This window comes from Temnothorax americanus, unplaced genomic scaffold (assembly GCF_048541705.1).
Source record: "Temnothorax americanus isolate GAGA-0224 unplaced genomic scaffold, ASM4854170v1 Scaffold2, whole genome shotgun sequence".
In the NCBI taxonomy this organism is placed as follows: Eukaryota; Metazoa; Arthropoda; class Insecta; order Hymenoptera; family Formicidae; genus Temnothorax; species Temnothorax americanus.
This window is the reverse complement of record NW_027509338.1, coordinates 852,469-870,813: the sequence shown is the minus strand read 5'-3', so window position 1 is coordinate 870,813 and position 18,345 is coordinate 852,469. Positions and strand designations below refer to the sequence as shown.

At 34.8% G+C, this 18,345-nt stretch overlaps 1 protein-coding gene across 3 annotated transcripts in view; it reads left to right on the top strand.

Annotated features, from left to right (window-relative positions):
* Positions 1–18,345, top strand: part of Gfrl (Glial cell line-derived neurotrophic family receptor-like) — a 364,389-nt gene that overhangs the window by 309,135 nt on the left and 36,909 nt on the right. For all 3 annotated transcript variants that reach the window (XM_077405673.1, XM_077405674.1, XM_077405675.1), the window contains 4 exons: positions 8,006–8,108; positions 8,191–8,343; positions 11,327–11,464; positions 17,392–17,597. In XM_077405673.1, coding sequence (XP_077261799.1) covers positions 8,006–8,108; positions 8,191–8,343; positions 11,327–11,464; positions 17,392–17,597 — 600 coding nt within the window. The remainder of the gene's footprint in view (positions 1–8,005; positions 8,109–8,190; positions 8,344–11,326; positions 11,465–17,391; positions 17,598–18,345) is intronic.

Sequence of the window (18,345 nt, the reverse complement as noted above, 5' to 3'; positions counted from 1 at the left end):
AGAAAATGTCCAAAAATTAGTTGTTATTCATCCGAGAGATGAATGTGATACGATAAACATTTTTGATGGGAATCCTGTTTATATGTATATTGCAGATAGGAAAAGGATACTGGGAGAGAGAGTTTGTAGTATAACACGCTAAAATATAGATTTCTGGAAATACATGGGGAATATCTCGCTGAAAATACTAATTACATCGCCGCCTGGTAAATCTTCGCGTGTCCGAAATAATTTTTTGTATTTTAGTGGGGAAAAAAAGCGCGTCCGTTTCAATATATCAAATAGTAATAAACAATTACAATAAAAATGCTTTCCGGTGAGCCTACCCAGTGTGCAACGCGGTGAAATGAAATTCATTAGTTATTTCCGTGCAACAAATATATTTCCGCATGCAAGTTTATTATACGTCGAATAAATAAATTGCTTCACTTGGTATTATATAATACGATACCCCGTGAAATCTGATTTTTCATATTTTTACCTCTCTAATAGAAAACATTTTATTTATTTTATTATTTGTTTATATATAACCATATACTTACATAGTCCATATCATCAAAATTAGAATTATATAAAATATTTTGTAAATAATTAATATGAAAATATAAATAGCGATGTTTTTAATTAGACTCTGGCATAATTAAAAAGAGATAATTATGTAAATATGAGATGTGACTATATTTTTACAAAACTTATGAATATAAGATATTTTGAAGAGAATTATTTATTGTATATAAGAGTGAAAATATGATATCAAACAATTAATAATTTGCAATTAGTCAAGATAAATGATTGAGCGGGCAAATAATAGGAATTAATCATCGGATTTGACGATCACGATTTTCCGTCAACGAGATGAAAGAGCGAACGATCGATCGCATCTCCCGCGTAATATCTCGCGAAGATAATCACTTCAACGAGTAAGATTTATCGCGGCGAAAGTTTAATTTAATTTCAACTCTCTCTCCCCGGTTGCTCTCATTTCCTGCCTTCTACTCGTATCTCTCTCGCGCGTCTGCATATTATTTCTCGAGCCGCCGGATTTGGAACTTTAATCCGCCAACGTGCCCAAGATTCGCCCAAGTTTTCGTCGTATTCGATATTACAACACGACGGTTTTACATCGATCGCCGTTTCCCCGCGGCGCGGATTCGAGGGAAACGGCGGCCGGACGAGTGCAGGTGCGCTCACTCGGTATCTCGCTCGTCGTTCATTAAGAGGAACAGAGTCTTCCAAGAGGCCAATTTCGTTCTTTACGCATTTTTTTTTGTTTTTTAATGACCAGACATTACAGACGCGCGCTACGCGCGCGCTATTTATTTTTAATATTCTCTTGTTACTATTAACTTTACACTATTAATCACATAACTGTCAAAATATGCCATGACAGCCGCTTATGAAGTAAGTGCAACCCAGTCGGCATCGTGGAAAAGCGACAACAATATTTCGATAGATTCGAGTATCGATGACATGCCCTTTTTAGAAGAGAAGACTAGTGCCTTTTTTTAGATAGGATAAAATGCCCTTTTTAGAAGAGGATTTGTACAATAACTATTTCTTCGCATTTAATGTATATCGAGCGAAATAAAATTTTGAAACAGTTTGTGAGACAAGTGACAAGTCTGTGACATTGTGAATTTATATAAAATAACTGTCAGAGAACGGCAGAATATCTTGACTTAATCTATTCTTCTTTTATTTGCGAATTTTTAACATCAAAAAATTTAACACAAATAGCAGAAATATGCTTTCACGGTTTTAGGCTGGATTTTTGTGCCTAATAATATTTTTGCGTATACATCTTTTTCAGTTCAACAAACTGCGCGCCGAGTAATGTCGCATCGGTCTTGAAACACTCAAGCTGAAAAGGGACTAGGTATTTTTGGCTCAGGTTTTAAAATTCTGGCTGGGGTGATATTTTTCGCAATAAATTCTTTACACCTTGTTTTTAAAAAACAATGCTTATTTAGCATTGCGATTATTGAATTGATTATTAATTTGATTACGTGTACTATTTTCAGCTTTAGTTTGAAACTGTGTTTCAAGACCGACTTAGCGCGCAGTTTTCTACTGGAATATTTGAAAGCATATTTCTACTATTTGTGTTATTTTTTTATAAAAGATAAAATTTACCCATTATCAAAAATTTAATTTACTTTTTATTTATTTTGTTTTAAATTTTAAAAGAATGTTTTAATAGAATGGAGAGATTTTATTGGCAATGCCAATAAAAAAATGACAATTCTTTAAAGCTATGCTTTAAAATAACTAAAAATTTATTTTCTATTATTTGTTTGCTTTTTGATAAATTATTAAAAAATGTAAAAAAAAAGTTTTTAAAAACTTCAATCTTTGACACACTTTAAAGTAGTAATATTTTTGATGAACACATTGACACATTAGTTTATACGTTGTAATTATATATAATAGAGTATTTATTTAATCCTACAATAACGATTTTTTTGCTATGTCGTGTTTATTTATATGTATGTACATCGCCATGTTCAAAGGAATGACGAACGTGAAAAAAATAAAGTAAAAAAGAGATAAAATACCAAAAACATAGACGCGCGAGTATTTAGATTGATTGATCAAAATTCTGCCATGGCAATTAATACTGTAAAAAACGAGCAGTAATTAAAGTTGCATCCAACAATCGCATGTTGTGAACTTTTTTTGTTCATCGATTACACACTAACTATAGTTTTTTATTGATTAATTAACAACGCGATATAATCCATTGCTAATGTTTCGATATTTAATCTCGCGGATGCGCTCAAAGGGCCGGAAGAAAATTAATTACAAAATAACAGTGAGAAGACACTAACGATTAATTAATCTTTTGTGTTTTAATTAATTGAAATATTTCCTGTTCCACTTTTTTGCAAGGATACACTATCGGATATACCAAATAATTTGAGAATTGTTGCTTTGCAAAAATTCAATCTTTATTTGCACGAAATAAATATTTAATGAAATAATAATACTTTTGCTATGTAATAATATTTTTTCTCTCTATACAATCCTTTCTGAAAAAAGGCATGTTAAATCGATACTCGCATCTTCTCGAAAGTCTCGAATTGCTTTGTTAGCTCTTTTCCGCGATGCTGATTGATTCTGTTGCTGCGCTAACTTCGTGAGCGGCTGTCATAGCATATTTTGACAGTTGTGTGTAATACTAAAGCTAAATAGCGCGCGCGAAGCGCGCGTCTGTGATGTCTAGTTTATTAAAAAAAAAAAAAAAAAAATTTAATAAATATGGAAACACTAATGTTTCGAAACAAAAACGTTAATAAAATTTCTTTAAAAAAAAACAGTATTCAAATTGAAACTAATCTATTAAGAGTATTTTCTCGAAGTCAAATATTACAAATGTTACAATATGAGAATTACATAGATGAGTTGTTTCAATTAATAATGAATCACATTACGCTATTTATAGGCTGCAATATATAAACGCAGGGTAAAATATATAAATTATAACTCTTATCGGTTGAAATAATATCAGAGCGCTGAAAGATCTTTTTGTTTGACTTCCTGCCATGGCTAATCATGAATAACACCGCGATTAGCCGCGGCGTTTTTGGCACCGGCGTGGATCTTGTTTCTCCGCAATTATTGCTGTAACTAATTGCCCACGCGGCCAATTAACGTCAAATATGGGAAATGCAATTGCGATCGGGAAACGCTGTCCGCTCAGCGCTTTGCGCGCTTCTTTAACGCGATTTTCTCTCAATTACAGCTGCGCTAATTACTCGGTTGGCCGATCAATTACGGATATTCATTGCGGTTTGAAATATATATAAATAGCGGATAAAATCGAGAGACCGCTCTACGGTACCGGGCTAATGATTAATTAGCACGTTGTTGGCTCGCTCATCAATTGTCACGTTTGATATGGATTGTGTATTATACATAATTTTTTTTTATTCTACACATCAGAATAGCTCAGTTAGCTGTTTCATTAAAAATTGCTAAATATTATGTTATGTACTTGCTATATAATATTATTATATTATGGGATTTAAAATAGTAGAATAGAAAAAAGTAATTCGATCTTTTCATGCAAAATATTCCTCCTTTTTGTTTAACTGCGGCTCTATTTATACTTAGCTGAAACTAATGAGAGAGATTAGGTTAATTAAATTAATAAATTTAGAAAATTGTATATATTATGAAATGTAATAAAATCTTATTCAATCGCTTAATTTAATTTCCGTAATAAAATAGGCGCACTGGCTAAGTGAAATACCTAATGGCGGCTATAAAAATTACTCGCGCGAAAAACCGTTTTGAGAATAACCGTAGTTATATCAAGATTACACTCGTTTCATTCTTGTCGTTCCATCTGTTAAAATTACATTCACAGACGACTTATCTCTGTAGTAATTTATCTTATTCAATTTTTTACATCGTACATTTAATATTTAACCGAGAAGCGAGCGCGTATGACGAGAGCAATTACCAACCAGCCGAATCACGACTGAATCACTCGTTAAAAACGCAAAAGAATAATCCACTAGGCCAGATTTCGTGCTCGATGAAATTCACTCGCGAAGTTTGTTACGGCGTAATAAATTTCAGCCGATTTCATCCGCGGTTCAACATTGAAAACTCGCGAGTGAATTAGCCGCCGCGCGAATAAGAATTAGCGGTTTTGGATTCCGCGTCGTGAATCCGACGACGACGAGCGCGCGAGGAAGTGAGTTACCCTCGTGAATCTTGAATCCTTTTTAAGAACCGCATTCAATCGTTTAGTATATCGCGTAAGAGGTCGGCGTATATTTCGCCAGTTTAACGTCGCGCTGAATATGCAACGCGGACAGAGGCGCGGACAGTCACGACCGTCGACGTTGAACTTGCAATTTCGTTAACCGGCGATTTGCATTCCCCCGTCAACTTTGCGACGACGCGCGAACGACAAAAATCACGACCGCGAACTCGCGAGACGTATTCGCGATTCCGCGCGGTTATTTCTCCGGTTACAGTAATAGATGAAATTTAATGGAAGTCACAGGGAACATGGAGCTGGGATACAAACCGCAACCTGAGTTTTGCCGAGATTTCGGGGGGGGGGTGTCCTGACAGCTCCTGTCACGTTTCACCGTACGTCCTACATTTCTACATGACGTGTCTGACTGATGGTGAAGTTTGCGGCTCGCTTTATGAACCTTTATGAAAGTAAAATGGATTTGTTGATGCGGTAAGAATCCTTCGTGTAAATTTCTTCGCTTCAAAATGATTGGCACGGGCTTATTAATCGAATCAACATCGATCAATCATCGTTTCACATTTCTTTCATTAATCATATACAACTAGCAAATTATACAGCATTAGTCACAATTTATTATATTATTCTAACGTGAGAAAGTGTCACTTTCAAAGTATCAAATAGCAAGAAAATATTAAAAATTGACTCACAAAGTATTGACGTCTCGTTATTTTACATAATTTTGTGCGTTAAATAGAATTTTTTCACAAATAAAATGGACAAGCTCTGTATTTGACACCGTTAGCCAAAGTGCTATACGTAGAATAAGCACGTGTTTCACTCGTGGCGTTTTAGCCGTTTTCCATTTTCCATGAGCAAATGATCTCGTTGATTCGAGAGTCTAACGACTCGCCGAAGCGAGTTTCTGCATCCGCGCACCTGTGTCACCGAAAAGGTCTTCACCTGACCGAGGAACCGCGATATATCCTCGCGACGCGAAGGCGAGCTCCCGACATCGATCTCGGAAAGCCGATGCGACATGAGTTCCAATTACTGCCGCTTGAAATTGTTCTTGTTCTTCTACCCGTTACGCACCGATTGGATCCGAAATTCGCGATATTGATATTCTATCGGAAATGCTTAAAGTGCGTTTTGATTTACGTTTTCCGACAATTTTTACAGTCGTTTCAATTCTGCCGATAGCTGTATGATTCACATTAATCTTTCTCCCTCCCCCTCCCTCTTTTTCTCTTTCTTTCCTTTTTTTATTTTTGTTAATTAAATATTTAGAAATAAAAAAAATTAATTTTAGTTTAAATTTATCGCCAATAACTTAATATACCAAACTTATTTTGAGAGAATCCATTAACATATAATGATGTTGGTTTTAAAATCAGTGTATTTTATATCTTTGCACGATAATTTGAGAGAAGCATATAGATAAAACAACAGTTTCTCTAAAAGAATTTTCTCATGTAATATTATACGCATACTTGATATATATGTTTATATTGTTTATATTGTACATTTTTCGTCGAAACTAAATAAAAATTTTCTACCTTGATTATATAGCCTTCTTTCATCCATAAGCTTCTGTTAAAACTTTAAACGGCTATCGGCAATCTCTTCTTTCACATTTAAACAAAGACACATATACAGATAATCCACGAACGATTCAAGGCCTCCAAAGGGATGTGCGGGGGGAGTTAGGAGCCGCTCGTTTGTCTTAATAAAGTGCGTCGAAGCCCACGCTCTTCACGGTGGTTGACTTATGGCCAGTCATCTGGCGGGGCGGAGAATCTTCTTCTCATGGGGAATCCTAGACCCTTTTTTTACCCTTCACGACGAAAAGGTAGTTTCGTTCTCCCTTCCCGATATTCACGGGCACCCCCGCGCGATCGTTAACCCTGTCGCCGGGCTCCATCAATCGAAGAGAGGATGTTGGTTAATGATGGCAATCATTCGTCATCGGGATAGATACATCTCTCGGACGGTGGCTTGTCGAATTCGAGTCTGTTACGAAGCCAGAAATTTCCAACGGGGATTTCCATGATATGGCTCATTGTTTCTCACATCGCGATCTATTTTCATATTAGAAATTAAACGCATATTTATTTAAAATTGATATAAATATAGAGGAAAATCCACTATTATGAGATAGGAGATATCTTAATATGAGATGGCGGGGTTTTTTCATGATGGGATCAACAGATGGGGTTTATATAGGGCCTTTTAGCTTAACATATCTCATATTAGGATCCTGTTTCATAATAGGGGACTTTTATCCTCTATAAAATGAGATTCGATATAATATATGTGAATTTAAATAAATTAAATCTACAATTTGGGATTTAATAACGTTGCGTTTAAATGATGAAGATAAATTGCCCGTTCGCGTCCTGATTTGGGATTCATAATTCTTATGAAGTTGGAAATAAAGGAAACGATAAGCATCGCTCTCCATCGATGTCCTCGAGCGCGACGTCGATGATTTATCATTTGTGTACACCGGTGCAAGAAAAGTGGGTCTCCCCAGTGACTGGTGTAAACAGTGCATTACAAATATAACAGATAAGGACAGATGGAAACTCGAGGGCCGCCCTGTTTAACCGCGCCGATGTTGATCTCTTTCGAGGAAAAAGCGGTTGCACACGTCGCTCGATGCCCACGATCGATAACGCGCGGATGCTCGCGTTTCAATTTGTGCTGGAAGAACCTTCAACGTTGCGCGTAAAATATAGTTAAATATATATCCATGATAAATGATGCTTTTCACAATTTATCAAATGCAGGCGCGCCTGATATACAATTGCATTACACGGCGCTAATTGGAAAAGTTTCGCCGGTTATAATGAACATTTTACGTTGTTATTTTTATACGCATATACACCGGGATCAATATAAATTTAGAGTAAGACATTAAAAATTAAATTCGTCTCATCACGAGTCGAGATAAATTAGATCCCGCGCGATATCTTCCGCTCTTCCATTGAGTGTCAAGTTTATTTCTAACTCGTCACGTGGACCTTCCGCTTTTCAATTTGCCGTCATGGAGAAACACTGAAGGAAGCGTGATGTAGCTTGATTTTATATCAGCTATTTTCACAAACGTCTTTCTACCTTAAAATCGGAAAATATGGTTTATCCCTTTGTTCTTCACCCAACGGATTAAACATACGAATCATATGAAACTTTTATACGCAAAGAGATTACGGCTAAACCCCAGCTTGTCCTTAATTATAAACGATGGGATCGGCACCTTCCGTCCCGTCTAACACGTTGCTTGTTTCGCAGAGATGGGCGTGGAACCACCGTCCACGTCAGACATCGACAAGATCCAACAGCCGGTGAAACTGATCCTGTCCAGCACGTGCCATCACGCTTACACGTCCTGCAAGTGAGTTCGCAACTTCTCGTTGTACCGCGACTGATCATTGTAGACGGGACAAACTGCATATGGGATGTTTTCGTTTGCGCAGAAACGATCCGGAATGCAAGAATCTGCTGGAGCCCGTTCTGAGCCACTGCGACGCGACGACGTGCGCGAGGAACGAGTGCATGGAAGCGCTGCAGCACTTCTACAAGACCGCCAATCACAAGCATTCCGTGGAAATTGCCTTCTGCCTCTGCAGGTCAATATAGGCGGCAAGCCTTCTTTTAACTCTTTAGTTACGGCCGAGCTAGATGCGAACCTGGTACCGCTGTACGCACAGCTCAGCCAGAAAGAATTCGATTAAAAAACGCGAACGTTCTTACGGTGAAACAAATACACAGATTAATTGAAGATATATTCTTGCTCAATAGCAACAAGGTATAAAGGCTTGGGAAATAGACATTATAATGACTTTATGTCGAAAGAGAACCATTCAGAGAGAAGCTATTATAGTGGCGTTTTGTTCCTAAAAACAAGTTAGCGGCAAGCCGTTATAATCACGCGTAGCCAAAGGGTTAACTCTATTATTAACTCTATTGTTATTATATTTTTGATATTTAGAGATTTATTACATAGTTTGATACATCTTCAATTTCTTTCCTTTCTTTATTATTTAACGGATTTATTTAATCTTTTTAAAAGAAGTACAAATAAGTTTCCGCCGTTTTTTATCAAAAAAATCATTTCTAACGATTTTAAACGATGTGAAATTGCTTGTTGAGTCACTCCTAATGTAAGTGCAAGTTTTTTTTGCGTTTGGCACGAATCTTCCTCCAATAATGCTTCCAATTCCGTGTCTTCGTACACTTTCGGCCTTCCGCTACGTTCTTTGTCCTCGACGACAAAATCACCGTTTTTAAACTTTTGAAACCACTCACGACAACTTCTATGCTTCTACAAGCAATCGATGCGCCTCAGCTGCAGATTTCTTCAAATTAAAGAAATAAATCAAAAGTTCCCGCAAATGACGCTTATTTGGCTCAAAATTCGACATTTTCGCACGAAAAGAATTATGTGATGCCGATACAGTCTGATACTATGTCAAGTTTATGGTGTTGCCAGATGTCCAACCTTACGATATAACACTTTACATCTAACAATTTCAACCATAACCTCCTGGTGGGGCCATCTATTGTAAAACGGCGGAGTCTTATTTGTACACCTAATATATTTTTTCTTTTTCATGGTTGCCACATATTGCCGCAATATCGCGTGTTTCGTGCGTCTCTCGCTAACAGCGTTTTTTTTCAGCAGTAAGATTTTCTGTCAACATAACTATACCGGAGCGATTGCTCTTTTCGGTTATGTTCTGAATGTTCGGTGCTGAATGTTAAATTGGCCGTCTATTGTCGTGAGAAAGTCGCGTTAAAATATTAACGCAGGGTGGCTAGCCGCGCGAGCGACTGTGTCGTGCGGCACAATGCGCGACGTAACGTGAATTAATAACGGATTATTGTACCGGGAGTGGCGCAGCTGCGAGCGCCGCAATGACGAATCAACTGTCGGCGCCGTCGTAAATTAATTTGGAATTAATCGAAGGACGCGCGTTGTTAACTCGCGTTCTAATTACGCGCGCGCGCACGTACGCGCTGGCGAAAATTTTTTCGAAATCCGGCGAATTGAAACCGGAGCTTTGGATCGCGCTACGCGAAACAATGCGCGCCGGCCGCTATGCATATGCCGAGTAGTGCGCGTTACATATTGCATCCGGCTACGCGCGGCGGCCGGGCCGAGCCGATATGCCAGGGGAAAAAAGAAAACGCAAACGCGTTTAACTGAGAGAAATGCCAAATCATATTCTCGATGCATCCCCGCATCATGCATCCAACGCTGAACTTGGATGAAGCAGGTAATAATAGGCACAATACAGAGTTGCAGGGATGAATAAAGAATAGAGGAAGCGCATGATTGCAATAGATTGTTCTCGGTGAATTATGAAAATTTCAAACTAAATTGAGAGGTAGCTATAAATTACAATTTCTCCTGTGATCGGTATCTTATTATTGCAGATATATCTTTGATATTCTTTATAGAAAAGAAAAAAAACTTTCCGTGTGTCTGTGGTTACAATCAAAGGATAGAAACGTTAGCAAATCAAGTGTAACTTCTCCATATCCTTTTTACTTTTAAATAAAACTTAAATATTTTATTTGTTATTATACAAATAAATTTTTTTAACACGGTTGTAATAAAGTTGAAGATTGAGAAACCGAATATATTTTAGAATATAATTAATACGAAATTATAAAATATGCGGTGAAACAAAGTTAATTTACATTGGCATTTACAACTTTGTGTAACAAGAGTAATCAAAGGCTTTAGTATAATCCCGAGTCGAGCAAGTAAGGGAGTGACGGAATTCTCGTGATTATTAAATTGTCTTTTGAGGTATTAAATAATCCTTATTTATTATAGCGCAAAGTATTTATTGATTAAATCCAATCTTATGATAACCGCAAATTCTTCTGCAAAAATGTTTTATATTCTTGACAATTACTTGAGAGATTAATCAAAATTGCATACGTAAATTTTTTCAAGTTATATATATAAAGCAAATATCAAGCGATAAGAAGCGAGCCAACATCTTACAACAACTACGACGAAATCCTCGAAGCAACCCTGATATTTCTCTCGCGCGAAAGGCTCGTATTTTTTAATGAGGCTTCTTTAACTTTAAAGTGGCTTTTGGTCGCGAAACAATCCGGAAACTTTCCGCTCTTGCTTCGCGTTTTATTTTTATTCCACGAGTCCTCGTGGCAGTTTTTTTATAAAATCGTCTTTTTATTCATCTCGAAATAAGAACAATCCGAACGACTGAATAAAAAAATTTGACTAAAATAAAACACGCATTTGATTAACGCTCGAACGAACAATGCGCATCCAGCCCTATTTTGTCATAATTAATGCATCGATATTATTATTTCGTGACAAAGTACTAATTACTATTTAAATTACAATAATTAAGAAACAAAACACGAATTAATTTAGATCTTTTAACTAAAGCTGAAAGCTATAAATAGTAACAAAAGTGTTGAAATATTTTTTTAAGATTTAATTGTTTTTTAATTCGGATAATATTAGAGTCGCAATTTTGTTTAGATTTTTTTTTAAATAAATTATAGTGCGCTTTAAATAATTTTCTGAATATTATTGCATACTCGTCTATGTTTCTCATGTTGCAGAAAAACGGACAGCAAAAAGGACGAGTGCATAGTGGCGCAAGAGAAAATGCATCCAACTTGCGCGCAGCGCATAGACGGCGCCGAAATGCCAACGTGTCACAGTCTGGCCGAGAATTGCAAAGAAAACAGGAGCTGCAGGTGAGGTGTAGTGCGTCATATTCACGTTTTTGAAAATTTGCTTGTTTCTGCATCCGTACACAGACGAATCGCAAGTGTTGAAAATGTAAAACGAATGCGCGTGAAAAGAAAATCTTTGGCAAACGAGTAGCGCGTTTGCCCAAATACGCATAATATTCTGGAAACAAAGATTTCTAATATTGATATTAGACGCATTGTCACGTTCTGTCAAGATAAATTAATTCGTCCGTTTTTAGGTCAAAACATTTAAGTAATTTACCCGGGATTTAGACCAGGTTTTGCGATTAATCCAGTCCGCGCGCGCGCGCGCGGCGCGCGAAGAGATAACGAATTTTATATGTTTTATAACAAGGGTTAAATTTGTTTATTAAATTAAAATTTGGAAATTTTATAATCTAAAGGGATTAATTTATATGGAGAAAAGTGCGATTTTTACTATCTTGATTTTCAGTTTCTAATTTCTTTAATTTGAGAAATAATGGAAAAGGATCTTGATTAAATTGAATGGTTTGTTTAATCTGAAATTTAATCTTTTTAACTTGAGTCCTTTTGCCCCCTTTTCTGGGCATGAATATAGGTTAAAGGAAATTCTATTGCCACTCTTTCGCAGCAACAGTTAAGGAGAGGAGGACTCCCTGTTGCCACACTGTTTGGCAGCGACAAGAATCAGGAAATTTCTGTTGCCACGCTATTTGGCAGCGACAGTTAAGAGTTAAGGAATTAAAGAAATTATTGAAAAATTGGTTTCAAGAATTAAAATTAAAATTACCTTTATTTGAGGAAGAATTTTTGTTATAACAGTTACTTAAGATCTGGTTTAAATTATAATTAAGATCTGTCTTGAGTTTTGCTGAAGTCAGAATTTAATTAGCTCAAGTAAAGATTGTCGGTTAATAAATTATGAGCGCAAGAAAATGATTAACTGATTGACAACAAACTACTGACTCCCAACAACTGACTGTACGATAATTTTTCGCTCTTATTTATATTCAAGTGGCAAGAACCCCTCGCGCGAGTTTCTCATCACTACTTCTTTGTCTTGTATCTTAGAGGAGGAGGAAGGTCTTAGGTGTAATTCTATGCCCTGTGACCGCGGCCTGAGAACCGTCTCCTCATCAGAAATCGGATAATTAATCGATATCAATTACATTCTTGGCTATTTTAAGATTGGTTGAATTTTGCTCGCACGTAACAACATAAAAGAACGATTGCTTCAATATGTCATAGATCTATCATAATTATACCCGACAATGAATTAAAGGTTTTCAACAAATTTTAATAAAATCCGCTGCCAATTTTGTTTTAACAAAGAATCCATTGGATATATCAAGCGATATAAAAATCTCTATGAGAAATAAAATAGTTTTCTCAGCGCTTAAGCAGATTCATTTAAAGCGACACTCATGTACATTGTCGTAAAATCCGGAAGGTGCAGAACGTATCGTTTCATCCCTCATAGTCGCACTGGTCCTGCAGTCTGGACGGACGTTCTCTCGACTAAGGAAATATTGCATTAGCGCGCGTATAAATCTTGTTGAAAATCGCGATTTAACTTTAAAATTGAAAAAGTTCCGGCGGGACTGCGAAAAAAAATAAGGGACGACGCGTTTGCGGTGTTTAATCGGGTGCCTCTTTGGTTTACTCAGCGAGATAAGATTGCGTCGTTCTATAATTGGTCATTATTATTTACGTGTCAATTTTGTTCCCGTTTTATGGCACCGCGCGGTTTTCGCTCGCCGCGAAGAAACAAAAAATTGCGAGGACAAAGATGAAAAGACATTGTAACCATGCGAAACAATTTATTTTTCTAGAACGGTAACTCCTCCACAGAAGACGCATTGCGATTTAGCAATTTGATTGAGTTAAACGTCATCGTGTTGTGGGTAAAATTGCACAAAAATTCTATTTATTAGATCTTATGAAAAATGATATATATGAATATTAATTAACGAAGAATAAAGATAAAGTTACAATTGCGTGTAATTAACATTAATACAAAAAAGAATTGATATGTTGGCGAATTAAATTAGTCAAAAGATAGGTGCAACGTGTTTAAAAATTGGTTAAATAATTTATTATAACAATTTATTAATTGAGATAAGAGATTTTGGGATATTCGATAGAGTAATAAAATATGTAATGTCTCAATCTAAAAAATATCTCAATTTAATGTTAAAGGGCTTAAATCTTAAAGGGCTGCATAATTGTTGATTAGTCTTATTTATAATTAATTGAATTTATTTCTATTTGCAAAAATATTTTTATTATTAATCGAAGGATATTTATTTCCTTCTTTAGTTCGAGAACATTATTATCACCGAATTACAGATTTTATTATTTTATTACATGCAGTACACCGTTGTGTTATTATTAATAAATTAATTCTTACTAACAGAAATTGTATTAAATTATTTGAACGTTATCATATATATCTTATTTATTGAATTCTGATAATTCACAGTTTGTTGGACATATACCGTTTTATGTCATGGAGTATCGATGTACTCCAATTAATCTGCTATTACTGGATTACATGATTTAAAAAAACGTAGTTTAGAATTGAGTAAATTGAGAAAGAGAAATCAGTTAAGAATTTTATCAACCAAGTATTTTTAATGCATATATGTTATATAATGTTTAATTTATTTAAAATATTACATAAAACACTCTGTATGTATATATAATCTTATAGAGTAGGGGAGACCGGGGCAAAGTCGGCCGGAATCGTTTTTGCGCAATTAATTATCTCGAAATCTGTATGTTGTGTGAACTCGCCATTAATACTATAAACGTGGCTTATGATGCCCACGTGACCAACGGAGTTTATAGTGAGGTTACGTGCCATGTTGTGATTCTTATCGAAGCAAACGTGTGTTTTCGCAGGTCAAAAGTAAAATTTCTTCCGCGTCGAAAGTTTGTAATATATCTTAAGTATTATTGTCTCTTCGAATCTCAAAGTATAATAAGTGATTCTAAAGAGTAATGCATGTTGAACACGAATCCAGTGCAGTTTTTTTATTTTCATTGATTTCTATTATTTTATAAGCGACCAAACCTAAAACTTGTGTTCAGGGCGAAGTCGTGACCAAGCCAAAACAAAGTCAAAAACGCTAAATAATATGTGCTGCGTATGCTCGGAGATAATAGAAAACAGAGCCGATGAGAAAAACTGCATTTCGTGCAAGCGTAAGGCACACAACGAGTGCGTGCGCTCGTTAGATTCTGTTTTTACATGCTTCAACTGTCAGCGAAAAAGAAAATTTTTCTTGAAATTATTTTCCGTTTTCCATTTTTCTAAAGAACAATGAATAAAATGTATTCTATTATTTTTTATGATCAAAATTATGTATCTTTATTTAAAATCCAGTCCGAGAATGAAGACACGACTCTCCGCCCCGGGAATTTTGACTTTTCGATTTTTGCACCTTTGTCGTTTTTATACTCTATACCGGTTGAACGAAGCGACGTAGATCAAAAATGCCTATATAAATTTTGTAGCTAAGGGTTTACTCGTTACAATGGTACTATATTTCACTAAAATTATTTAATTTGTTGTTAAAAATTGGCACCGAAAAAATAAGGCCGATTTTGCCCCGGTCTTTCCTATATTGAAATATATAATGTATCAAAATAAATATATTTTTTGTGGAGTATTAGTTAGAATAAGTAAAAATTTTGACCCTTATTTATTTTATAAATATTTATGAATTACCTTAATGAATTTTTATTTCAAATTTTGATTTTTTAACGCATGAAAAGCACCAATCACACACAATTTTTTCCATCGGAATTGTTTGCGAACTTGAAATTTTTTATATACGTATTTTAGTATACATGATTTTCGGACATTATTCGATATATACATATCACAAATTGGTATGTAGTTATATCGGCCCTTGTTTAACGACAAAACGTTAAACATAAAAAAAAATTAAAATATTACGTGAGAGCGTAAAATACATTTCACGTTAATAAATACGTTTGAAAAAACAGCGTGGATAACGAAGAATTAAACTGGGCGAAAAGAATAAGCGTGCAATCGTGATGAGCGATGGAACGTGTGCACGTGCGTCGCTGATCGATTAAATTAGAACATGCGTGCACGCACGCACGCGTACGTACGTATGCACGGTTCGATTCAGCGTTTTAATTGATTTATTGCCGAGGGCGAATGAATCCATTTTTAATTTTGCCATTTAGAGGGTATCTACGGGCGATACGGAAACGAGCAATCGCTGCGTGCCATATAGATGCACGCTTTGTGAATCGGGATGGATTCCCGCGCTACGAAGTATCTCTATAGCATTTATTTAATTGCTTTCTGTAATAATTGCTTGAAATACGTCAACATTCATTTTTATCGTGACAGTTGTTGGTATAAATGAATCGCCAAACTCGCTATTAGCAGAATTAACCATACGCAATGCGCTAAGAATCATAGTCAATTAATCATTGATTAAATTGTCAATAATCTTTTTTTAGTCTTTTATGTTTTATACTAATTTACTGTAACTATTGCTACAAATTGTTACATTATATTTTTATCAAGTTATTTTTTACTTATAATTTTCTTTGGATATAGTTTCTTAATTTATTTGTATATGATTAGCTTTTAACACAATTAATATAATTATTCTCTATAATTGAGCGATTGGTACAAAGCTTATTTTATGTACCAAGAAAAAATAAAATTTTTGTTACATGCTGTAACAGTTTTTACGCCATGTCCATTCTGTATACTTTTATCTGTGTTTATTATTTATTCAACGTGAAACTTCGTTAGAAACTTCGCTAATGAACTTTAGTAATTTTTGAATTTAGACACCTATTTGTCTGATTTAACGATTCTATCGTTAACTTTATTTTAAATCCAAATAAAAGTATACATTTGATTTCTAATACGGCAAATACACAAACGTAGTTTAATAGTACGTAATGATCTTATTGAGAAAGCGTGATTGACAAAACTCGAAATATAAATACAGTTTGCATGTTTCTAAATTTAACTGTAAGAAATATGATTAATTCGAATTTAAAATTAACGCTTCTATATATTTATTATATTAAAATATTAAATATTGTTCTATATAGAACACGTTTTTCTAATTTTTAAAAAAATATTTTTAAAAATTTAACATATAGGTATATATTATCAAACAGCCAGTCAGTGAAAGGCTTACAATATTTACACATATCTAAATAAAAAAATTCACAAAAAGATAATTTTTTGTGTAAGATTGTGTACATTCTGACTCTAAATTATCATGCAAATTGTTGTAATTATATACTATAAAATTATATGTATATAGTTGAATTGCGTCTTTGTAGAAACAAAGCTCATGTTGTACTATGAGTAGGTACATATTTATATGAACCATATCAATTGTCACATCAACAGTCTCTGTGAGACCAATGAGAACACCCAACCATTAGCTACTATCGAAATATTATATTCAATGATTGTTAGAACATCACTTACAATTACTGATGCCAAAGACACTTTTGGACATCTTTTTCATTAAGGTAATTATTTGCCTCGAAAATCAGTCAATTTGTCAATTAATTCAATTTTACGTTCAATAATTTGTCAAAGTGTTATTTATTTACTTACAGCTGATTATTGACGTTCTAGTAAAACGTCCATGTTTAATTAATGTATGAACACCAGTTTCTCCGGTATATTTACTGTTAGAAGAAATAAATCTACTTTTTGGCATTTAGTATAAATTAACTTCCTTTCAATATGGGTTGAATATACAATATGTATATATAATTAAATTTCCTAATTATAATTAATTATGTATATCAATGACTGAGCAATATCTTCGGATCGATTCCAAGTAATCGTAGCATATTACGTATCAGCTAGCATCGACATGCCAGCAATTTTGAGATAATTTGAGATAATAATGTTTCTATTTTTCCAGACTTAGGCTGGAGTATTACGAGCAGAGTTGCGCGGTCGACAGCGTGACGAAGAAATGTGCCGGGCCAACCTCCGAGTGCAGAAAAGCCATGCTGGGCATCCTGGGTACGGAACTTCATACGAATTGCGCTTGTAAGGGCACCGAGATCAACCAGCTCTACGGCTGTCTGGGTTGGCAGCGACTTCTCTGGGTGAACCCTTGCGTAGGTAAGCGGAAAATTTTGGGATATTCATTACTCGCGTTGAGAATTCACACAACAGTCGCAACAATTTAAATTAGGGAAGTCAAGCTTGGTAATTCACTTTTTTTTTTTAGATACTAGATACAGACAGAGAAAATTTAATGTTGTAAAATTTAATTAATCTTATATATATTGAAAATACAATAAAATTAAAACAGTAAGAAGCAAACCGATCATTGGGTATTTTTCTAGGATAGAATAAATAACATCTACAAGAGAAATAACTGTTATTCTTTAAAACAATTGACCTACTTTGTAAATAGCAGGTATACTTTAGGGGAGTTATTTGAAAACGCGATAATCTCGGAATCGATATCGAATCAGAATATCCGGATTAAATAAAAATAATCGCAAGCTGCACGCACACCGGTATTGGAATTTTAATTAATATAGACTGATGATATACTGCTCCAATGTTTGACCGGTCTTCGCAAACGTTTATCTCACACGATTCCATCAGCATGAAAAACGACGTGAAGGTTATTTTGTTTTTCATTAAACGGCATTTCGCAATGAATATATTTTGCATTTAATTATTGCATATAAATATATTTGTGTTTGATTTCCTGTAAGTGTCATTTGTCGTACACAACATAAAATATAAAGTTATAAAATATGCATTTATTATTTTGATATTAAAGCTATTTTTTGCTAAGCTTGAGTTCAATTTTTTCTTATTATTTATAAATTCAATTTAAAATTTCATGTAAATT